This window comes from Eurosta solidaginis, chromosome 4 (genome assembly GCF_040869045.1).
Source record: "Eurosta solidaginis isolate ZX-2024a chromosome 4, ASM4086904v1, whole genome shotgun sequence".
NCBI classification, from domain to species: Eukaryota; Metazoa; Arthropoda; class Insecta; order Diptera; family Tephritidae; genus Eurosta; species Eurosta solidaginis.
Window position 1 is genome coordinate 49,663,684 of NC_090322.1, and position 25,230 is coordinate 49,688,913.

The following is a 25,230-nucleotide window of genomic DNA, read 5'->3' on the forward strand; positions in this document are numbered from 1 at the left end:
TTATTTAAAAACAAGATATCGAATTGGAGGCGATTGGTTAACCTAAAAATAAAAAGAAAAGGTTCGCATCACCTAGGCGGCGACTAGAAGTGAAACTTTTTTGGAAAATTTACAAACAATTATACACATCTTATCCTATATACCTTTAATGTTACTACATAGATATCTTTTTTTAAAATCCTAACTAGACCCGTGCTAGAACCAAACAAGTCAGCAGTATGCTAGATATGGCGGGCTTAGGTGCTATTTTTTCTCTCACACAGGCCTAGTTAGTGATCCTAGTGGTTGTTGTATTAACAGTTCTTCGCCCCTGCAACAAGCAAAGAAATTCTCTGCCAAGAGTCCGACGAAACTGGCAGTTTGGACTATAGGAATGTTGGTGTTAGCAGCATTGATTTCACATTGGAAACACCGCATGCAGGGCATACACACATCACGTATGATTCTGGATAAGACTTTAACCTGTTACAGTACCAAGATAAAAGTTGAGTTCAGTGTGACGCGGACTCTCGGAGATGTCTTTTTTATTTTGGGCAAAAATTAGATATTTTACCATGATAACAGGGTCCGGGGCTTGATTTTAGTCTACAACCAAAGCATGGAAAGTAGGGCCGAGATATTTTAAAGCAAGTCCGATCTAATCTGAACACTGTCCCTGTAGAGTTGTACAGAAACATAGCTACAACCAGAGCAGCATTTTCACTCCATATTGTTTTGTTTGAATTCCATCATTTGAGAGGGATCTTGTTAAAACTAAACTTCTTTAGGTCCGCTGTAAGAAAGAAATTTCTTCGGATTTGAAAAGGTATGCATATTATTTGACAGCTTTCGAATCGCAATTCCTTTTGTAACTAAACTTCTTTAGGTCCCCTGTAAGAAAGAAATTTCTTCGGATTTGAAAAGGTATGCATATTATCTGACAGCTTTCGAATCGCAATTCCTTTTGTATCGAGTTACAGAATAAGGCCACAGATTCGCCTTCCACTAGCTCTGAATGGAGAAAGAAAATCCATAGTAATTTTGACTCGCGGGAAACATAACCAGAAGTTAAACTACTACTTTTCTAGGGGGAGCATGCCAATTGGCGCTTTCTGCAATACGCGAAATCTTGCCTCCAACACGTTACCACTTGAAACCATAGCACAGATGGTGGAACCGCCATCACAAGCGGAAAAGGGTGAGGCATTCGTTTCGTTCAGTGAGTGTATCCGTTTCGTTCAGCAGCTTAGACCAATTGCGGTGACAACGCTGCTCTTCTCTTCGGCCCTTTCTGTAAACGCGCCCTTCTGCTGTCAATAGTAAATAGGTCAATGGTGACCCATTTAAGACGTTTGTAGCTTCTTCTTCTTAAAGCATTGCTACACAAAATGCCACGAACGTTTTAAACAATTTTCGGGCCGATGAATGGTTGAATGTAGCCTGAAATACTTTGTTTGGTAAAACATTGGCAAGTATTTTTCCGCCAGCGTGTCTAGATATTTACATATTACCAAGAATTATTTTCTTATTTATAAAACTGTTTTATTTTTTTTTTTTATTATTTATTAAAGTTTGTTTTTAATAACTTAAGTTATAATAACGAAGGAATACAAAAATGCTCTTATAAACTATACATTTTTATATAATTACAGAAAACGCTCCAGATAAATTATTGTATCTCGATACGAAAATAAATTTGGAACAATGTATAAACATTTTTTTCTGTTTTTAGGCTTTGAGAGTAACTTTCAAATTGAATTATATATATTCAATGATCTTTCCAAATCAATCTCTTATCAACCTCACCTTCGAGCGGCGAATCCCGTTTCACTAACAGACGAGGCTCTGGCGATCCCAAGCTCCTCATGGAATTTGGGGGTGGGGAGGGAGGGATGGCATGAAGGTTTAATGTGGCCATATAAATCGTTCCCGAGATGGTCGGGCCAGCAGCTTAATGGTGCTGTGTTAACGGAGCGTATCGGATCTGTATCCGACAAAGGACCATCAGATCGATAACACTCCCCAAAGCCTTCGGGGAGTAACCTAATCGCTACAACAACAACAATAACATGGAGAACTATGCCTATTTCGGACGAAGCTTAACCGATTATTTTATTAATATCATATAACAAACAATCAATGAATTTTATTGAATGAAAATTTATTCAAAAGTTCAGCTTGTAACAAATAGACAAGTTCGATCGTTCATGCTAACTTCGTTATACAAAAAAACTATTTTCTATGTAGTAAAATGTTCACAGACCATGATTCAATAAGGAGGTTCTGCAATCAAATAGCTATACTACACTGTCATAAAGAATTGTTTTGATTCTAAATGTAATTTTCTTAAATGTAAAAATATTTATTTGAAATAGTACCTCAAAAACGTTTGAATTTCAAATGCAAAATGCAATTATGTTATATTAAAAAAAGTTTACGCCAAGAGACCACAATCAGGCAAAAGCATTGAGGTGCTGTAATTCAAAGGGTTGTTAAGTGCAATAGAAAGCGCTTATCCAACCCTGTTGTCAAGACATTAGGCAAGGTCCTTGCGTCCCAAGTTCCTCGCGTAATTATGGATGAATGGATGAGCTAGAAGTCTGAACGTGGACATTCAAAATCGTTCCCGAGATAGTCGTGCTAGTACCAGATCAATATCAAAAAATGACCATCACCTTCAGGTGACACTTCTATAAGTACCCCAACATTGTGGTGCTGTCCAATGCCTCACTGTTTTTTTTTAGATGTGAACCCTAGATTATGACGTCATCTGACATTCCATGTCAATTCGATCACTTGGCCTTAAAGGCAGAAATAGTTCGTATATTGCTAGAGCTTGGCCAAAACAGAACGCAATATATTCTCTATCAAAAAATGTATGTTCAATATTTAAAAATAAAAATTGGATTATTTTTAATAATTTCTAATTAACATTGTCAAATTGACAGAGCAGCTTAAACCCCAAAAGTGCAGGGTTAAATATTTAATTTTATAACCCTGGGTTAACTGTTAACTTGTCATTGTGCAAGGCAATAAATTTTTAACCCCTCATGTCAGGTTAACTCTCGAGTTTAAAAGATAAACTGCCCTTCTGCAAGTGGGCCTCCTAAGCCACTTAACTGGGGTAAAATGTCGTTCACACTTTAGTTTTAAGTTATACAAAATTGGTCAAAAAAATTCACTTCCTAATATTACTTTTGTCTATCAAAAGTAATAAAAGTTACTTGCCCAGATAAAATTGAAAGTATAACAATTGTTACTTATAAAATTAGTGTGTTTTGTTAATATGCATTAATTGAAGTGTAAACGCACAGCTCTTTCAGATTACAAATCCTTTCATTATTCAATCATAGTCTTAGTCATAAAATCACCAACACATCTTATAAATTTAACGTTCAAAATTTTATGAACAGCCTAGTTGGATGGTGTAATGTAAACCTCATGTCACTAAACCTTCCGAAGTGTAAGTTCATGTGTTTTAAACGGAAAACCTTTAAATCCCATCAGTATGTGATTGGAGATTATGTTATTAAGCAAGTCACCAACTTCACTGACCTAGGTCTTACAATGGACCCTAAGCTTGATTTAAGATTACATATAGAAAATTGCGTAATAGGGCTAAAGGTACTTTGGCGTTCGTGAAAAGGTGGTCTAAGGAATTTAATGATCCGTACGTTACTAAAACTCTGGTGAGACCAATATTGGAATATGCTTCGATAATCTGGAGCCCACGTTATCAGATTCACTGCGATAAGCTGGAATCGGTCCAAAACCAGTTTTTGCTTTGAAACACTTGCCACAAACACTATTACAGTTGCCTACATTACAGAGCCGTAGGGAGATGCTTAATGTCTTATTTATAGCAAAACTCTTAAGAGCGATGATAGCTAGCCCATTTCTGCTTGCGAAATTAGGTTCAATGTGCCAGGCAGACCGTTTAGATATTTTCAACTGCATATAATTACATGCAGATCGATTTTCGAAGTGCATGACTCACTTCGTGGCATTTGTCATGATTTCAATAATCACTGCAAAAACTTATATGCTTGCGACCCGATTTTCAGAATTAAAAAGTACCTGCTTACTACATTAAATATATAAGGGATTCAAGGGGTTGTGTAGCGCAATATATAGCTTCTCCAACCCAATTGTCAACCTCACCTTCGAGCGGCGAATCCCGTTTCACTAACAGACGAGGCTCTGGCGACCCCAAGCTCCTCATGGAACTTGGGGGTGGGGAGGGAGGGATGGCCTGAAGGTTTAATGTGGCCATATAAATCGTTCCCGAGATGGTCGGGCCAGCACCTTAATGGTGCTGTGTTACCGGAGCGTATCGGATCTGTATCCGACAAAGGACCATCACATCGATAACACTCCCCAAAGCCTTCGGGGAGTAACTAATCGCTTCAACAACAACAACAACATTAAATAAATAAGGTGAAACCCCCTATACCTCTGTGCCCCTTTTCGACTTTGAATTTGAATGATTTAATAACTATACAGTATATTTTTGTAATTATTATTTAAATGTATTTAAGTCGCCAAGACTTTTTGTTTGTTTTTTTTTTTTTTTACTCAACACATTGTATTGTGTAATTATTATTTTATTTTGTTTTTATGTATTGTGCCTATCTGTGGGGACTATGTCCTGCAGATATATATAAATAAATAAATAAGGACAACTAAACTTCGCTAGAGTTGTGGAGAGGGCTGACAGTGACAGGCCTTCGTGGGTTATAAATCCAATACTTTCTTCTTGTAGCGATAAGGAGACTCCCTGAAGACTTTGGAGGGTTTCTTTGACTTTGATGGCTATTTTTCGCCGGGTATTGATCCAGCACGTCCCTATTAGTACTAACCCGATAGTGCCGGGAATGATTTGATATTTTTACATAATTATTTTTTATATTATTGATATGGAATTACATAATTATTATTCCATCTAATAATTAATGCCAGTTTTGCCATATTCTTTTAGAATTCGACTGATAATAGCCTAACCAACAAAAGAAGATGGATTCAAAAGCAAAATCCACACGGACCACTACTACCGTGCAGGAGATTGGATTTGAAATCAAGCAACCTGCCATAACTGGTCAGGGATCTAGACAGAACTGAACTGCCAACTTCCGTTTAATGAAGAACAAGGAAACTCAAGGGCATATAATAGCAGGTTCTCCAAAGGCTTAAAATAAAAGAACCTAGGAATATAAGCCAGGATAATACTGTATTCTGAGCTATGATTTTTGTTGAAATATACCAAACAATACAACCCTGTTATGTCTACACTCACTTATGTAAATTATCATACATGAAATAAACTCATTCCTTTTTTTACATTCAACCGCATAACCACGTTTTTATTATAGGTTATGGGCCCAGAACGCAATAACAAATTTTAGTTAAATGAAATAAGTTGTGAACATATTCTACAATTTTAAAAGAATCATAAAGTCGTGGACTGCAATTTTTTCGCAGAATAATTTTTTCACTTAAACATGGCGACTACCTATTTGTTGAACGTGCCAAAATTAAAAGGGCGAGAAAATTATGGCGAATGGTGTTTCGCAGCAGAAAATTTCCTAATCCTTGAGGGATGAAACATTGCATCAAACCAGATTCGGTAAATGGAGTAGAAGCTGCAGACGACGAGAAGACAAAAGCGAAATTGATCATGACAATTGATCCATCATTGTTCGTCCGTGAAAGGGGTTACATCATCAAAAGAATTGTGGGAAAAGCTGAAGAATTTGTTTGACGACAGCGGATTTTCTAGAAGAATCAATTTATTGCGTAATTTGATATCGATACGTCTCGAAAATTGTAGCTCGATGACATCGTATGTAACACAAATAATTGATAATGCACAGAGGTTGAATGGAACTGGTTTCAATATCAACGAAGAATGGATTGGTTCATTATTACTAGCGGAATTACCTGAACGTTTTTCACCTATGATCATGGGGACCGAGCATTCAGGTATACAAATTACGTCAGACTCAATAAAAAGCGAATTAATAGATATGTAAACAACAAATGTACAAGGGAACGATATTGAAGGTGCATTCGCAGTACACTCAAAGGGCGACAAAATCCCCAACATCAGCGGAACAGAGCACAAGTCGAAGAAGATAATAAAATGCTATCGCTGTAAAAAAACTGGCGAGAAAATAAGTCTTGTAAAAAAAATAAAATAAATGTAAGGCGCGATAACCTCCGAAGAGATCTAAGGCCGAGCTTCTCTTCCAATTTGCGTCGTGCTCCTCTTGATTTTCCCTACAAATTGGCCGGATGGGACCTACATGATTTTATGCCGACTCCGAACGGCATCTGCAAAGCAGATGAGTTTTCACTGAGATCTTTTCATGGCAGAAATACACCCGGAGCGCTTGCCAAAAACTGCCGAGAGGCGACCCCGCTTAGAAAAATTTTCTTCTAATTGAAAAACCTTATTTCTAAAATTTTTGATGTTGCTTTACCCGGCGTTTGAACCCAGGGCATCCGGTGTGGTAGGCGGAGCACGCCACCATCACACCACGGTCTTGTGTTCAGGTAAAATACAAATAACGACAAATACAAATAAATGCAATTACGAAATAGAAGTTGAGAACGTACTTTGTGTCCCGAGTTTAACAACAAACCTTCTTTCTGTGAATCAACTTATAAAAAGGGTAAAAATGTGAAATTCACTGGCAACGGCTGTCTAGTATTTAACAAAACAGCGATTTAGTAGCAACGGCTACATTAATAAATGGGGTATACAAAATAAATTTAGCGCAGAAAATGGAGATAGCGGCTCAAGTTGTTTCGGGTGTAACATGGCATCGCAGGTTAGGTCAAGTTAATAAAGATTATCTAAATCAAACAAAAGATGCCGTATATCGTATGGACCTAAATGAGAAGATTGATGTAAGCAAGTCATCGTGCGAAGTATGCTGTGAAGGTAAGCAGTGTCGCCTACCATTCAAAAGCGCAGAACACAGAAGTGAGCAATTGCGAGACATAATTCATACAGACGTATGTGGACCTATGGAAAATGCTTCTATAGGAGGATCCAAATAGTTTTTGTTGTTTGTTGATAATCACAGTCGAATGGCTTTCGTTTACTTTATGAAGCAGAAAAGCGGAGCACTAAAATACTTTAAAGAATTTAAGGCCCAGGTAGAAAACCAAACAAAGAAATCCATTAAGGTCATAAGAAGTGACAATGGTCTCGAGTTCTGTAATCTGCAATTCGAAAATTTTCTGAAAAATCAAGGAATAGTTCACCACAAAACCACGCCTTACACACCTCAACAAAACGGATTATGCGAGAGGTTCAATCGCACCATAGTAGAAAACGCTAGATGCTTACTCTTCGATGCAAATCTAGGTAAACGTTTTTGGCGTGAAGCTACAAATACAGCAACATATTTGCAGAATCGTACTGTGGCACCGGCACTTGGCGGAAAAACGCTTTACGAAATTTGATATGGTTACAAGCCAGACCTTACTCATATAGTAAAGGTCCACATACCGAAAGAAAAAAGAAGAAAATTGGATAAAAAATCACAGAAATGTATACTTGTTGGTTACTCGGAAGTCACTAAAGGATATAGAGTTTATAACCCAGTACATAAAACTGTCTTTACTAGCCGAGACGTAATTATAATAGAACCAGATATGAAGAGTGTGTAGTTCAAATTAACAATAAATGCGAAAACAATCTCGATTTAGAATCGAAATCGGAATGCACTATTGAAGTTAAAGAAAATTTCGATTCAGTGGGGGATGCTGCTAAAGAAAACACCTTGGTAGAAGAAGAATCGTCCGAATCAGAAAACACCTTGGTAGAAGAAGAATCCTCCGAATCAGAAGTTACGTTGAATGATGACAAAATAAGCTACATTGGAGATTTTGAAGGTTTCTCAAACCTGTGCGTTAATGACGTCGCTAATCATGATGCCACTGGTTTAACACTACAAGAGGCTTTAGCCGGACCTGAAAGCCACAAATGGAAAACAGCGATTCAAGAAGAGTTGCAGAGTTTTGAGGAAAATAACGCGTGGGAGTTTACCGAAAGGCCGCCAACAGGTACTAAATGGGTATTGAAGAAAAAATACGATTGCAATAATGATGTTCGTTTCCGGGCACGATTGGTAGCCAACGGCTATTCGCAAAAACAGAAGGCATAGATTTTTTTGAAACTTTTTCGCCAGTGGTTAGGCACACTACATTAAGAATGCTTTTTCTCTGTCAGTCCAACTTGGACTTAACACGACTCATCTCGATGTAACAACTGCTTTTTTGAATGGAGAAAACAATTTACATGACAATTTCAGAAATGTTTTCTAATACTGATAAAAATAACAAGGTGTTAAAATTAAAAAAGGCAATATATGGCCTCAAGAGCTTGGCACAAAAAGGTAGATCAGTGTTTATTGGAAATTGGTTATCTAAGATCTGAATTAAAACCATGCATGTATACAAAAATAGCAGATGAATCAAAAACCATTGTTACACTTTATGTAGACGATTTTTTTGTTTTTTCAAATGATACAGTTGAAACTAAGTTGTTAACGAAAATATTATCAAGTAAGTTCAAAATTAAAGATTTAAGCGAAATCAAAAAATGTCTTGGAATGCATGTATTTACGAACAAATCTGAAAGAACAATGTCTTTATGTTAAGCAGCCTATGTTGATCAACTATTACAAAAATTTAATATGATTCGATTGTAAAACAGCAGTTATCCAATTGAGAGTAAATTATCTTTAAATCAAGAAAAATATTGTAAAACTAATTTTCCGTGTCAACAATTAATAGGAAGTCTTATGACAAGACCAGATATTGCCTACGCAGTAGGATTCCTTAGCCAATTTAACCAGTCATTCTCAAAAGAGCATTGTACATATGCTAAGCGAATTTTAAGATATTTAAATCGAACCAAAACTTATGGTATAAAATATGCATATCAAAAAGACTCAAAAATTTAAGGGTTTGTTGACGCTGACTGGGCAAGTAATACTGTAGATAGGAGATCGTATAGTGGGATATGCTTCACATTGTCCAAAGGTATAATTTCTTGGGAGACCAAGAAACAAAAAACAGTAGCTTTATCAAGTTGTGAAGCCGAATATATGGCAATATCAGATGCTTGCAAAGAGGCTTAGTATTTAAGAAATTTACAATATGAAATTACAAAGAATATGTACACGATTAGTCTATACAATGATAATCAGAGCGCACAGAAGCTAGCGGCAAATCCTATACTTCATAAAAGTAGCAAGCACATCCATATTCGATACCATTTCAGTCGAGAATCTGTAAACAATAAAATAGTTAAAATAAAGTATTTGCCTACAGCTGAAATGCCTGCTGATCTATTCATAAAAGGCTTATGAAAAATTAAACATTACAAATTTTTAAGTAAGCTGGGAGTTCAGCAAATCGAAACATTGTAAATAAATATATATTGTTTGCTATAGTGGGGGTGTTGAAATATACGAAACAATACAACCCTGTTATGTCTACACTCAATTATGTAAATTATCATACATGAAATAACTCATTCCTTTTTTACATTCAACCGCATAACCACGTTTTTATTATAATTTTGAGCTATGCCACTAACATGTCATAGCCAATAGCAATGTACCTAGGAAGTATCTGATGGACGTATGTTAAACGAGTTCCCTACGCAACGCAGACACCTCAACCAATTAATGATGCCGCCTAAGTAATGCATTTGAGCTGCTAGGTGCGTCAACTGATTTCTGGCTCAACGAACAGGACCTTAAAGTCAACGTCGTTTATTGTGTTAAGAGACTTCAAATATCTACAAATCGAATGACGCAATCATAGAGTTTGTTGTACCAGTAAAACCCACTAGCAGAACAGCGAGTTATCTTTTTAACTTGAGTTAATGTTCAACTTTGTCAAAAATTTGAAATTAACTTCACATGAGAAGCTAATTCTGAGTTAAAGAGATAATTTGCAGTTCTGCAAAATGTTTTAATGGTGTACCAAATGAAATTTTATCCTAGGCATTTTGTAAATGGGATAGAGGATTAAATTTTGACAAGTTTAAGGAATAGAGCAGTGTCAGTCGAATCGGTTGTCGTGGAAGCAATGAAGGGCAGCAAAGAAAATCAATAAGTTGGATTTTTTTCTCTTTGCAACACGCGACTCAGTAAACCTTCACACAATCTTGAAGCTACTTTCTTAAACTAATTCTTAGAAGTATGTTAAGCAACTAATTTAAACGCTGTCGTTTCGAAGCAATGGCTGTACGTTGATGTTGTGGTGTCGACGTTTGTTGAACCGCATTCTGAGCTGTAGAATTCATTGGCATAGCCTCGGCCAGCATAGCAACAGTGCGACGTAGCTCAGCCAATTCGGCTTGCATTTTATCAATGTGGTTCCTGTGTGATAAAAGTAAAAAATATGTTTTAAGAAAATGTACGTACAAAGATATAACAATGCTAAAATAAAAACTTACTTATCTCCACCAACAGGAGTTGAAACACCAACAGCTACCGACGGAGGTACAACTGGTGAACTCTGCAAATTCGCTAGTGGAACTGGCGTGATTAATGGCAACGTTGGTACTACAGGTGCTGCTATTTGAAGTGGCTGTTGTGAGGGAATTTGTGCGACAGATGACGTTGAAATATTCGTTTCCACAAGCTGACCAATTGTATCTCTACTTGCTACTGCTGTTATCTTTAAATTAGGATGCATGCGTAATGGTAATTGTATAGCTGGTGATTTTGTTGCAGATGTTGATATGCTATTACCGACGTTAGCTGTAGTAATAGCACCTGGTGTGGAGCTATTCAAACGCGCAGTTATATTTGAGGTGTTTAGCTGTGCAGCGTTTGGTGTGTTTGTAGCACTTGAGGTATTTGTAAGTGCACGTACATTTGGTGATGTTGCCGTTGATATGGTGTTCACGCCAACTGGTGTCGGTGCGTTACTACAAATTATAGGTACACTAGGGCCATGACCGGCCATTAGCTTTTTGAGCATTTGATCGGCGCTTACTTTTTGTGATTCGAGCAGCTTACGCATTGTTGCTGGATCCCCTTCATTGATTTTACGCAGCGAATCACCATCAGCATCTACGACGACATAATTTACAATGTGAGCATGCGTATTTGGAACAATGCGAAATATGGTTTTTGGTTGTACACTTGTAGCAGGATTTGGATTTTTCAAATCGCTCAACTTAGCGGAACTGCCCTCTACTTGAAAGACAGTTGTGAAGCCATTTATAAGCATGGGCTTTTCCATAACTGTTGGTTCAGTGACAAACTGTGTAATTTTACGTTTCGGCACCATCGAGACAAGCTTGATCACATTACAATCCGCGTTCTCGCAACGGCGCTCAACATTATTGCCCCCGCCCCCGGTGCCACCAGTAGCCGAGTCACCGATAGCGGGATTTGATAATGTTGCTACTGCGGACATGATTATAAATTTAATATAGCAAATGTTGTTCCCGTATTTGGTGCTGTGAAAAAGCGAATGACAAACGGAGACCCTTCTTGAATTCGAGTTTATGATCCACTAATGAGTTGATACTAGAATTAATATTTATTATTCAGTTATGAGTATATTCAAAAGTGTATGGTATCATTTTACAAGTGTGAGTAATTGGAAATTGGCGCATTAATCATGCTAGTATTAAAAAATTCTTGGTCCACTTGCAGACCTCGCCGATATTTTGGACGCTTTAGCAGTTGTAAAGTAAATAATTACCAAATAATTGTGTATTAGTACTTTGAAGGCCTTAACCCCACGACCGGTGTAAACCGCTATACGTTGAGGTTTGTAGCATTGCTTCGCCCCATCCAGAAGGAGGACTTCAGAGTGTCTTTAATTTCCTCTAACAGGAAGAAAACTTGCAGTTTCAACAGTGGTGCACCAGAGTGAGAGGGATGTTAAGAGGCATTGTGTCCACTTTGCAATTAAAGGGATGGTTGGTGTCATGTGGGGTCATGGATGATGAGCAAGCAGGACATACACTATGAAAGTCGGATTTGATTCTGAACAGGTAAGTGTTTAACCTGTTGCAGTATCCAGATCAATGTTGAGCTAGATAGGCGCGAGTTTCCCTCGGGAGAATGCGTTACTTGCATACCCCCAATAGGCTTGAGCTAGTATATTGTGCTGTTATCGCCTTTGTTGCTGGTTGACCGTCAGAAAAGTTAGTTACTTTGCCAGTTTTTCTAAGCCTCGAGTGTTTTGCAGGCCTGACAAATTGCGAGGAGCTCTGCTTGCCAATAGTTTCCATCTACCACACCTTAATAATTTTCCTGCGTTGGGAGTAGTTTAGGATGCCGTTATTAGTTAGAACCGTGTCCCTCTTCCAATCATTCCTACTTTGATGATAAAAATTAACACCGCCCTGAAAATGTTGGGCGAGCTGTCAAAACACGCTCTTTGAGCATATGATCACGAATACGGGTTGTTGTTGTAGCGACAAGGAGACAACCCGATGTCCTTGGGGAGTGTTATCGATGTTAATGGTCCTTTGCTGGATGCAGATCCGCTACGTTCCGGTAACAAGCACCATTAATGTATTAGTCCGACTATCTCGGGAATGATTTTGTACTACCACATGAAGCCTTCTAGGTCATCCCGGCCTCCCACATGAAACCTTCTAGGTCATCCCAATGGTATTTTTGTCGCCTCTTACGACAGGAATCCCTAACGACTGTATTCTAGGCCCCCTAACCCGCTGGGTGACGAATACGGGTAATTGTTTATTTTGCTCACAACTGCTAAAAACACATGCAACAATATAGCAAGAGATGTAAAAGATGCGCCTAGGACCCAGGACCACGAGTCCGAAGCGGAAACTTAAATATTTCAGTTTAGGAATTGTGAGCTAAAATAAAGTTACCGAGGTGCCACCATCTTGTAAAATAAAACCACATTTTTGTAAAATAAACAAACATATTTTAAACAATTCTCACTTACCTTCTACTACCGAAGTGAACGAGTGCTCGTTGTTAGTTTGAAACTCTCTGTAGTATTCTTATGGACGACAATTAGTTTGAAGGCAAATGTAGCTTTGTTGTAGCCCAAGAGAAAAACGTGCAGTTTTCTCAAATACACAGCCACCCTTCTTTACGAGCAATAAGAAATAAATTCTTTATTTAAATTAAAGCATACAAGACACATTTCAGATTTAAACTTTCTTTTTTCTTGAAAAAAATAAAATAATTTGAACTTTGCACCAAATTGCGGAGTTAGTTTTCTACAACCGCATTAGGGGCATCTCCTTACACAAGTGAATTGCAGTTATTTTCCACAATATTTCCAACTCCAATATGCGAAAACTGTGTCGCTTTTGTGGCACTGTCTTTCTTTATATAAGTTTTTTTATTTATTTAAATCTTTTCAGCTAAAGAAGCTTTTGCAAAGCGGCAGCACCCAATTTACGCAACCGAACTACACGCAAATTTTTTAAGAAATGCCAAATAACGCGACAAAGTAACGAATTACTCGCTACGAGCGAGTTTTCCAGTATATAGACATCTTGCTTTGATCGTGGTGAGTTTTTGCTTGTACTATTTAAATACTACTAGAGAGAGGAGCACAACTAATATTTCTGTATTATTGTGGGAATTAAAACCGTTTCGTAAAAATACATGATGGCCGCCTGGCGCGTGTGCCTGCTATTGGGGAGCGTACGCTCGAATGAGATAGCCATGTATATTCGCATATATTTGGCCCACTCAATTTCGTGTTCTACGTAAAAGCGTGTTGGTAATTTCATGATGGCCGCCAATAACTCCATGACAACGAAACGGTTTAATTATGTTTAACGAACATGTTGGCGTTGTAATCAATATGCGTGCAGCATGTTGCATGTTGCTTGTTTTTGCGCCAACATGTTGCATGTTGCAAGTGTATTTTTAGAAATGTTGCCAGCACACATGTTTGATTACTCCGGTTTATATTTTATTTATGTTTTATGAAGAAGAAAACTAACACTGCTAAGGATAACATTTATTGTTATGCCATCAACTACTTTAAAGTTTAAACATGGAATACATAGCATCCCGGCAGGTAGCCCCAAAGTGGCGGCCCTACCGCGCAAGACATCCACGTTACAGCCCATAAACCCCATATATGTAATACTCCTATATTGCTACAAAAGGCTAGGTATCGGCTTCAGAGTGCCGATATATTGCTGTTTAAACGTTTTTGTTTTTGTATTCAATAATCGAAAGTACATAAATTTGAATTTTTTCTTGTTACACTTACATATGCTGCTACAATGACAAAAATTTTATAGGCGGTCTTGATTTCGAATTCAAAACACATTGCATGGTTCAATTATATGGTTGGCTCATCTCATCAGCTGATTTTATTTATTTCATTGCATGGCCGAAGGGATTGTCAAAAGGAGATGGCAAACTCAAAATGAAACCAACACATTGGCAACATTTTCTTACACATACAAAAACTGCTAAGTTTTATGTTTCCATTCCATATAATTCGCACCAACACCAATACACAGATTTTGACAATTTGAACAGACATATTTTGTTGCTTTACAGATGAGCCAACCATATAATTGAACCATGACACAGTGCGAGCATTTTCTATTAGCAATATAGGAGTATTACATACATACATATATGATAAACCCCATATTATCTAGGAAGATGTTTGTAGTTATTAATTCGCCCGCAGTCCCCCTACAATGACTACTTTCGATGGGTATTCGAAGGATTGTGTAGCATAAACCTTTGAAGGGGTTGCAAGCGCAATTTATAGCTCCTCTAACCCAATTTTGAACCCACCTACCCGTGGCGAATTGTGTTTACTTAGCAGGCGAGGCCCTAGCGGCCCAAGTTCCTCACGGAAGTAGAAGATAAAAGACCAATAAGATTCGTTCCCGGTATGGTTTGCCTAGTAGCTTAATAGTGCTAGTTTCGGAAACCTACCGGCAAAGAACTATCAGCATCGCTACAAGAAGAAGAAGAGCCACAGATCCGAAGTTTCAAGGGGTAAGCAAAACGGAAGACGATAGTTTCGCAGGGTCCAGGATTCATATTCGGCAAAGCTTTGCAAACATCCCGAAACCTTCGGGGAGTGTTTTTGCGATTATAACAACAACGAGCAACCAGGCAACATTGACAGTTTAAACTTCGGCTGTTTTAAAATCAGTCGCCTGAAGGCATTCACTTTGTGGTCGCTTTCACGTGCAATAGCCCACTTTTAGCTCCCGTTAAAGTCCCTTCTAGTTTCAGAAGTACGGTATTGACAATTAGAGAGTACCTCTATATGCATACAGGATGATGCGCGAACCTTCCATATTTGATTTCATACTATCGTCAACGGACTGGACCAAATTTCAGAAACATTTGTAATAAAACTGCGGCAATAGAAGGAGGTAGCCACTATAGAAGAACTGGAGCAATCCAATAACATCCAATCAAAGATGCTTTCGACTGGGTACAACAGAGAATGCCCCCTAAGACGATTCAGAGGAAACGCAAAGCTGCCATAGTGGAGCAAGGCGCTGGATGTTCTTAGAGGATAGGTAGAATAAATGTTTAAGCTGGGAAAAGTCGTGGAAAGCGAAGCGTGCAGGGACGAGTCTAGGGATCCCCAGCGGGTTAGGGGGTTTAGAATATGCCCGCGGCAGGTATGACTGTCGCAAGAGGCGACTAAAAATCCAAATTTATTTAAAGAGGTTGTGTAGCGCAACCCTTGCAAGTGTTTGCCAGCGCAATATATAGCTTCTCCAGCCCAATTTTCAACCACACCTACCCGTGGTGAATCCTGTTTCTTTAACATCCGAGGCTCTGGCGACCCCAAGTCCTTCATGGAATCCAGGATAAGGAGAACAATACATCTATTGGGTCCCAGAACATATATGAATGAAAAAGCGGATAAGCTAGCTAAAAAGGACGCATCGCTCCAAGTTTGTACCGCCCCATTAATATGGGGGAGATTAAGAAAAGGGAGAGAGCTGCACATGATCGACCAAGCAGAAAAGGCGTGAACCCATGCGCGGGACTGTAAAGTGTCGAAGATCATAAGCAGGGCACTGTAGGCTCGTGGCGGGTATTCTGACTGGACACTGTTCTTCTGGCATCACATAATTTTCAAATAATGTGAAACTTTATCAAGATTGGTTTGAAGAACGCCCTCTCTCAGAATTTTATATTCGGCTAAAAAGCGGCCCATTTCAGGTTTTTTTTTGCAAAAACGCTCTCTTTCAGTATGAGCTCAATACGTTTTGCGCTGAGATAGGGCGGTAATGAAAAAAGTGAAATACGACGCGATCTTCGATCGAATTCTGGAATAGTGTTTCCGAACTTTACTAGAACGGGCCATTGTCACGAAAAGATCAATCAGTCAAGAGTCCGTTGTGTTACCAGAAGTTTCGTTTCATCCTCCAACCCGCACTTCCTACAACTGCTAGCCTACTTTGCACGAAAGGAGCTTAAAATAAATTTAATGACACCTCAAGTAACTACGTAATATGTATAAAATTAGGGAGATTTGGAGTTCTTATCAATAAAAAGAGACAAATAGATAAACAAACCAAAATATGAAAACAGAAATTAAAAGACTCTAAGACGCTCGTTTAAGTTTAATCAAATAAGCATTGACGGCCTTTCGAGATTTAATTAAACAGTTAGTTTTCGTAACCATATGTGCAAATATGTACTTACATTTATAGATATTGACATATGTACGTATATATGTATGTACATATATTGTACCAACAACCCCCAGCTCCCCACACCCGAATCAAAACGCAAAGGTCACAGCGGCAGCAAGAAAAACATGAAAAATACCAACGAGGGGTAAATTTATGGCGAAGAGCAAAAAGTCCATTAATGTTAGAAAATATAACAGTAAACAAAGATTGCAAATAAACGAAATCAAAGAGATACATACATAACTACACCATATATGTATGTACATATATACATACGTATGTAAACAGCAGGGAAAAAAAGTTGAAAACAGCTGCCAGTGTGAGCCAACCACCACCTACGCAATTCCGATAAAATACTGCACCCTTATTGATGGCAACAGCAAAGTAAATAGATACATTCTTCATGCATACATACATATATGTATATGTTCGTAACTTATATAAACCCAGAATCGCATAACTTACATTCATATATACATAAAACATGTACTATATACTACATACATAAAGACGTACGGATATATATACCGCTTCATACCTACATTCATACATACATACATCATGTGTTTGATTCAGTAAATCCGTATGGCCAACACACTCGCATACATAAATTTTTATCGATTTTCCAACTTACTGCAATCACATTGAGAAGAATAACCCATCATAATGTCTAAATTAACTACCCACTGAATAAATGAAAAATAAATTTAGAACCTACATACATACATACATTCCAATGCTAAAGCCAAGCGAGTTTCATGTGTACCCATGAGTAAGTACATCTTCATCAGCGTATCTAAGACCAGCCTTTTCATTTGAATAAGATAGAAACAGACAAAAAAAGGCTCTCCAACCTGAAAACTCCGATATCCACAAATTTACAACCTCTAAGAGAAAAGCCTATATTATGGTAGTTTCAGACCTGAGAAGATAATTCCGTAGCAGAACTTCATAAGCCGTGATGGCAGAATCTAAGAACTTATCTACAATTACCGACGTATGCTGGAGATGTTGATATTAGTGACCTTAACAAATGAGACTTGAGGAGTTCTGACTCTCCCGCATTAGATAAAGAGATAAAAAAGTGGGTCTTGCGGTAATTGAGGACAAGACGAAGTACTTGCGACGGAGTTGGCGCATTCCCACTTTGGCAGCCATGTCATCGAGTCGGCGAAGGACTTGAATAATGTTGCTGTTTGGGGTCAAGTTGTTTGACAATAACATTCTTTTAGTTTGCTTTCCTTCGTCTTCCTACGATATTTCAGGCTATCAGTTAGCCTCAGTTAATGAGTTAATGTTGATTTAGAGGTCGGTTTGACACCAAATTCTCGTTTAGCAACCACATATGTTATGTGCTTCCAAAAGCTTATAGTAATCTTGTTTTCCTTTGTAGGTACGCAAAAGAGAATCCAATATTTAGCTGTCACTCAGCAAGAATAGAAAGGGTTCAAAGAAAGTTTGCCTGCTTTGGTCTTAGCTCTCTAATTTTTATTGAACCAAATCTTTGTTACCTTGCACGGTGTAAACTTTGCCAATCTGCAAACACTCGAAACAAGTAGGGTTTTCCAGTAGCTCATGTTTGCTTATGATCTCATTGCTGGCTCTCTTGACTGTACAGCTCACGGTACAAGAATATCGTTTAATATTTCTTACAGATGCCTTCGCTTATTTTTAACTTTTTATTCCCGCGCTGTGTCAGAATTCAAAAAGCTCTCAAATAGTCTAAATATTGATTTTCCATGTCGGGAGATGTTCAGGTTGTTGTTGTAACAGTGCTTCGCCCCATCCACTGCGACTACTCACAAATTCTCATCAATATCCAACAACGGGAGTCCAAGGGAACTTGCAGTTTCAACAGGGGCGAACCAGAGAGAAACGGCTGTTAGAGCCGTTGGATCAACATTGCAATTGTAAATATGGTTGGTTTCATGTGGGGACACGTTGCAAGCAGGATTTACATTGTGTATGTATTTCAAGGTTGATTATGGATAGGTAAGAGTTTAACCTGTTACAGTATCCAGATCGAAGTTGAGCTGTAGTCATGCGCGTCTCCCTAGGCAGATTGCTTTCCTCTTCTGCGAGTTTGGGATAACCCCAGTCCCATCACTTTACAACAGTAGAAAAATGAACACTTCAGTGAAAACTCACTGTAATATAGAGTTAGCGATTAACCCAAGAACAATCCGAATAACAAGAAATTTATTACCATTAATTAAAAAAAAAATTTGCATTAACAAAATAAGAAGCATATAAATAGCGTAGTAATTAAAACGAAAAACAAATAAAAAATAAGCAAATGGCAATAAACATAAAAAATATGTTTTCAGCAAATGGTAGGTGAAATTTGGCAACATCGCATCCACTCAGTTAATGAACGACATAAATTTTTCACACAGCAATTAAACAGCCAATGCAGCAGCATTATTAACACTAACAATAGTTGCTGATATAATACAACAAGAACAATAATAATAGTTGCTACTAAAACAAAAACAACAATAGGTGCTGCTTTAATAATAAAAACAACAGCAAAAAATTTCAACAATAATAGCCAGTAGTTTGATGATGATAGACTGACAAATTAGGTATTGAAGACAAGAAGTGTAATTGCGAGTTGGAAATAATTCAAAATATGTAATATCGTTTAATTTGAATGAGTAATTGATTAGTAGGGGAAATGTACTTGCATAAAAATAGAATCTTGAGTTGCAGACGCAAGCTTGTAGGGTAATTGTAAACTGGAAGAGCGGCGAACAATAGTTAAGTCTCAAGTAATTTTAAAGGTTAAGTGGACAAATGTTAAAATTAATTTGCTATATGTGCTTAGGAATACATACATACATACATACATACATATACTACAGCAGTATACATATACATACATATACTACGTACAACCCCAGCGGGTTAGGGGATCAGAATATACCCGCGGTAGTAATGCCTGTCGTAAGAGGCGACTAAAATACGAGATTCAAGGGGCTGTGTAGCGCAACTTTTCAGGTTGCCAGCGCAATATATAGCTTCTCCAAACCCAATTGTCAACCTCACCTGTCCGCGGCGAATCCTGTTTCACTAACAGACGAGGCTCTGGCGACCCCAAGCTCCTCATGGAACTTGGGGGTAGGGAGGGAGGGAATGGCCTGGAGGTTTAACGCGGCCACATAAATCGTTCCCGAGATGGTCGGGCTAGCACCTTAAGGGTGCTATGGTACCGGAGCGTACCGGATTTGTATCCGGCAAAGGACCATCACATCGATAACACTCCCCAAAGCCTTCGGGGAGCAACCTTATCGCTACAACACCAACAACAACAGCAGTGAACATGAAAATAGCAGTTTGTATCAAATTTTGATAGTTAAATTCTTTTTTTTATTTTCGATAATTTAACTTTTCTTTTAGAATTTTCTATCTGCCTCTCCCAAGTACATACTTTCAAATGAGTAAGAATATTGACAGTTGTCAAACAAAACAAAGTCAGTAGAGGTCTCCTCCTTCATCTGCTTCCAACCTACGCTGTCCTTTCAAATACTTGCTTGGCCGGAGCCTCTTCGTCCATTTGCATAACATGATCCAGCCAGCGAACCCTTCGGGATAAAGTGCAATGAACGGCGTAAAGCGCATACATACCATAAATGTTCGCTCTCTCGAACACTTCAAGAGCCATCTCATCTTCTCTCGAAACCGTAAGTGGTTTCGATCCAACTTGAAGAACGTGATATTTATTCTTCGAGATAGGAGTTTACTTAGTCCAAAGTAGCACTAGTTGGTAAGAGTTATACAAAACAAAATAAGTCAGTTATACTACGTTTTACTTCTAAGCTGTCATAGTTTTCGTTGTTAATGCCAATTCCTAGATAGACGAAGTCATTCACAGAATCGAATTTATGTATATCTGTTAATAGTGGCGTGGATACAAGGGCGCAAATGCGCCGCTTCTTTCTTGGATGAAGTCATTTCGCACAAAACCCAATTTTTCTGTCTCTTTATCTAATCCAGAGAAGGCAGAACTCACGGCGCGTTTGTTAAGGCCAATAATATCAATATCATTAGCATACGCCAGTAATTGTACGTTCTCATAATACATTGGGCCAGCTCGGTTTGAGTAGTTCGGCTAGAATTATCTTCTTCAGCATTAAAAAAAATGGCAGTGAAGGGAGTGGCCTCGTTTGGTTTCGAACGCGTCGCAGAGGTCCTTCTCCATCCTTACGGAGCTGTTGGTTTTGCTCAACGTTATTCAGCAGAGCCTAATTTACTTTGCAGGGAACTTAAATTCAGACAAAGCAGCATACAAGCAACTACCCTTCGCGCTGTCAAAGGCTGCATTGAAGTCGAAAAAGAGATGATGATTGGCGATTCTGTTATCGTGAGTCTTATCCAGGATCTGACCGATCGTGAAGATCTGGTCGATAGTAGATTTACCAGGTCTGAAGCTGCACTGATAAGGTCCAGTCAGTTCGTTGACCATGGGCTTCAGTCTTTCGCACACTACGCAAAATAGAAGCTTAAACACCTTTCTTGTGGATTGGACAAAGCACACTTAAATTCCTATTTGGAGGCATGCCCTTAGCCCACCATATTTTGCATAGGATGCATTGCATTGCACTATTTGCCACCGTGTTTGAGCAGCTTGGCGTCTCTCTTCCTTGCGTCCTTCGGACTAAACAAAGTTAACCTGAAATAGCAGCCACCCTTGAGATACAACCCGGACCATACTGGGTCACCTTTATATGTGTCACTGGTAAATAGAATCTATCTTTGGGCAGATTGCCTCCTTCCTTTGTGTGATGGGTGACGATTGAACGTCAGTTACTAGGGCCGTTCCATTGGTTTATCGAGCTCTCGCTCTGGCTCAAATCTCATTGGAACGATCTGGATCAACTTTATGAGAGCTGGCAGCACTAATATAAAACATCTGTTTTGTTGAAAATAAGAAGAAACGTACACAAAATTTTAAGATACTGATAGAAAAACGCAAAATTAAAAAAAGAGAAAATGGAAGATCAATTCTTTAAAGTAAGTAATATCAAATATTTTAAAGGGATTACTATAATTTTTTATTTAATTATAAATTTATAGCTGATGTGTGAAACGTCATCGTCCGAATCGGCAAACACCAGCGGTGGGACGGAGGAACTTTCTAAATTCTTCTGCGAATACAATAGACACTTCTCTTTCTTTCTACAAGTTATAGAAAGTTATAGTGACCAAGAGTTCCGACGGCATTTTAGACTGAATCGCTCAACGGCACGCCTGTTAATTGGTAAATTTTACATAAAAAAGTTCTTTCGTTATTTATACAATATCTTTTTTTTATAGATCGCTATAATACAAGCTCTTTTTATACAAACAAGGAGCATGGTGGTTTGCCTAAGGTTGGCGCATCTAAAGAAATATATATGTATACTGCTATGGTATATGGCAAACACGAATACATTTCGTGAGATTGCAAATCTTTTCAATATGTCCAAATCATCCGCATGGAGAGTATTAAGGAGAGTGGTCGAGTGGTTGTTGTCGATTGGCCACGAATATATTCAATGGCCTTCTGCTTCCAAGGTACAAGATAATATGCGAAAATTTAAAGCGATGAAGAATATACCGAATGTCATGGGATGTATTGATTGCTCTCATATTAAAATCAAAGCTCCAGTTTCAAATAAAGAGGCTTATTTCAACCGAAAGTACTTTTATAGTCTGCAGATAAAATGTTTATAGATGTATTCGCCGGGGAACCTGGCTCGTTACACGATAGTCGAATTCTGAGACGTTCCAGCTTATATGAAAGAACGACGGATGATATGGAATCGACATTTCCTTTTAATTCGTTTTTGCTTGGGGACTCAGCGTATGGAAATTCCCAATGGTTAATAAGTCCCTTTCGTGATAATGGATTTTTGACACCGGCACAGAGGCAATTTAATTTTATACATTCTTCAACAAGAATTGTTGTTGAAAATGTATACGGACTGCTAAAAACAATATTCCGACAATTACTTCACTTCAACGAAATTGTAGACTTAAGTTCAGTAGTCAAAATAATTATATGCGGATGTATTCTTCACAACATTTGCTGTTTAGAGCACGACAGTATTGAAGGTGAATCGTGGATAGAAGAAGAGGTTGTGAATATTGGGCGTTCTCAAGACAATGATAATTCATCTGGAAATCGGCGGGACGTAATTTTTCAAGAGCTCATAAATTTAAATTTTATCCATTTGCACTAGCATTTCTCTTGCTTCAAATATAAACCATCTCTTTTGTTGAAAATCTTAATCCATATAAGAAAATAATAAGAATAAAGTTTTGTATGGTTCAATAAATAAATTCTCTTTGTTTTTATTTAAATAATTCAATACAACAAAAGCTTTTGACTGCGCCGCAAAGTTTGCAATAAAAATAGTACATATTTACAGTGTTAAAAATTCAACGTGAATTTGGTTTTACTAAGGGTACTTAAAATCCAAAACATAAATTTTTCTTTGGTTTGCATCAAATAAAAAAAAAAATATCTCAGAATTCAAACTTTCGTAACACTAAATAACAAAAATATCTCAGACTTCAATTTTCTTAAAACTATTATAAACACAAAATAACTCAGACTAAAAATTTCTTAAAGCTATTCTATATACACAATACAACAAAAACGATACGTCAATTATTCTTGTAAATACCTCCACTATATACAGACAAAATATCACATATTTACATTCTAAGTAGATAAAAAAAGACACTTCAATTATTCTTATAAATACCTTCATCATATATAAATAAAATATCACATTTTTACATGTTAACTAAAAAATTAATTTCTATATTAAAAAAAATAAAAAAAAAAAAATGTAAGGCGCGATAACCTCCGAAGAGATCTAAGGCCGAGCTTCTCTTCCAATTTGCGTCGTGCTCCTCTTAATTTTCCCTACAAATTGGCCGGACGGGACCTACATGTTTTATGCCGACTCCGAACGGCATCTGCAAAGCAGATGAGTTTTCACTGAGAGCTTTTCATGGCAGAAATACACCCGGAGCGCATGCCAAACACTGCCGAGGGGCGACGCCGTTTAGAAAAATTTTCTTCTAATTTAAAAACTTTATTTCTAAAATTTTGATGTTGCTTTTTCCAGGGTGCGAACCCAGGGCATACGGTGTGGCAGGCGGAGCACGCTACCATCACACCACGGTGGCCGCCGCCACAAAAAAATACATTCACCATAAACACAGTCACATCTTTCTCGAAGCCATGAAAGCTTTTAACATGGCCATTTTTTCTTCATGGCGTTTTTGCTTAAGCTGCTGCGCCTGTTCCATTTTCTCCAGCTTCTTCTTGGTGTAATCCTCCAGCAGTTTCAGTTTTTTTTCAGTAGCTGCCTTTTTCTGTTGTAACTTCATGGCCGACAATTTTTGTTAAAAATTGGGTCGGTGTCTGCTACCATTTGTTGGCTTCAAACTCGAAGAATCAACGCTTGAAGTGATTGGCATTATCTCCGAAATGGTTGACGTAGTCTGCGAAGTGCTTGGTGTTTGCTGCGAATTTCGTGGTGTTGGTTGCGAACTGCTGGAATCCGAACTTGAGGTTTCATTAGGGCTCAAAGGCTTTCCATACAAATTTATAGAGTGCTTGTTGGAAATCACAGGACTATCTCCAAATATCTCGTCCAGAAGATCCGAATATGGCGCATTGCAAGGAGTAGCGCCGGTTCTTCTATTGTTGTCACTGCTCTGTTTATACGCCTTCACCAGATTTTTAAATTTGGATACTAGCATGTCGACAGTCGTGGGTTGGCTCTGTAAAAATAGTACACAATAAAATGTTTTTATCAAATTGAACCATATTTTAAACTTACCAAAACACCTTGACTCTCCAAATCTAGCAGCACATTCTGCATTCCAAATTTCCTCTTGCGTGCATGGAGAAATTCATCTTTTCTCACTATATATGCACTTAGGAACGCTCTAGTCTCTTCCATGGTCCACATTCTCTTTTCCCTAAAAGTGAAATTTATTTTAATAACATTTATGTAGATAGTTTCGCACGTAAACAAACTATTTTCCTTACATTTTCTTTAGAAAGTAAGATAATTAATTGAGGATCGCACTGCGACCATTGGTCTATTGTGCCCTCAACTGCTTCACAGCACCTCATCCAAGCCGACTTCTCTGATGAACCCTAGCAGTTCACCTGGCTTGAGGGATTTGATGTGAGAGTGCTCTGGCCATGGTGAGCCCAAAAACTTAGCCTTACGCCTTGAGATTGCGTCACATTCCAGGAGTATATGTTCCGCCGTCTCCGCTGATCGATAACAAAATCGGCATGTGTTGTTCGATAGGATGCCCAGCTTCTGCATGTGGCTGTTCAGTCTGCAGTGTCCTGTAAGAATAGCTGTTAGGATCCTCAGGTTATCTTTCGACATTTTCTTTAAGTTGTTTACTTTTCCGTGTTGCTTTTAAATATGGCGAAATCGTTTATGTATACACATATGTACATATATTTATTTCAGTGCTACCAACTCAAAAGTGGTTAGCTGTCAAAAAATCTACTACAGAATACAAAACGAACAAAACTGCTATACGGATCAGAA

The 25,230-nt window shown here is 38.0% G+C and overlaps 2 protein-coding genes across 7 annotated transcripts in view; both read right to left on the reverse strand.

The window, feature by feature from the left end:
* Positions 1 to 25,230, reverse strand: part of Smr (Smrter) — a 512,335-nt gene that overhangs the window by 104,841 nt on the left and 382,264 nt on the right. The window lies entirely within an intron of this gene.
* Boh2 (Buddy of Hmr 2) lies at positions 1,497 to 13,447 on the reverse strand. Of its 2 annotated transcripts, none has more exons than XM_067781483.1 (3): positions 12,946 to 13,447; positions 10,460 to 11,529; positions 1,497 to 10,382 (listed from the first exon to the last, which is right to left on the reverse strand). In XM_067781483.1, the coding sequence occupies exons 2-3, from the start codon at positions 11,428 to 11,430 to the stop codon at positions 10,214 to 10,216; spliced, it is 1,140 nt and encodes a 379-aa protein (XP_067637584.1). In that variant the 5' UTR covers positions 11,431 to 11,529; positions 12,946 to 13,447; the 3' UTR covers positions 1,497 to 10,213. The 2 variants fall into 2 exon arrangements, with proteins under 2 accessions (XP_067637584.1, XP_067637583.1); XM_067781482.1 differs by having other exon boundaries at positions 10,460 to 11,543.

What these genes read in the sequence shown, in the direction of transcription:
- Boh2 (XM_067781483.1), bottom strand. Translation starts at nt 11,430, where the DNA reads ATGTCCGCAGTAGCAACATTATCAAATCCCGCTATCGGTGACTCGGCT. An exon ending in ACTCCTGTTGGTGGAGATAA is followed by an intron (nt 10,383 to 10,459) that starts GTAAGTTTTTAT and finishes TTTATCACACAG; the next exon opens with GAACCACATTGATAAAATGC.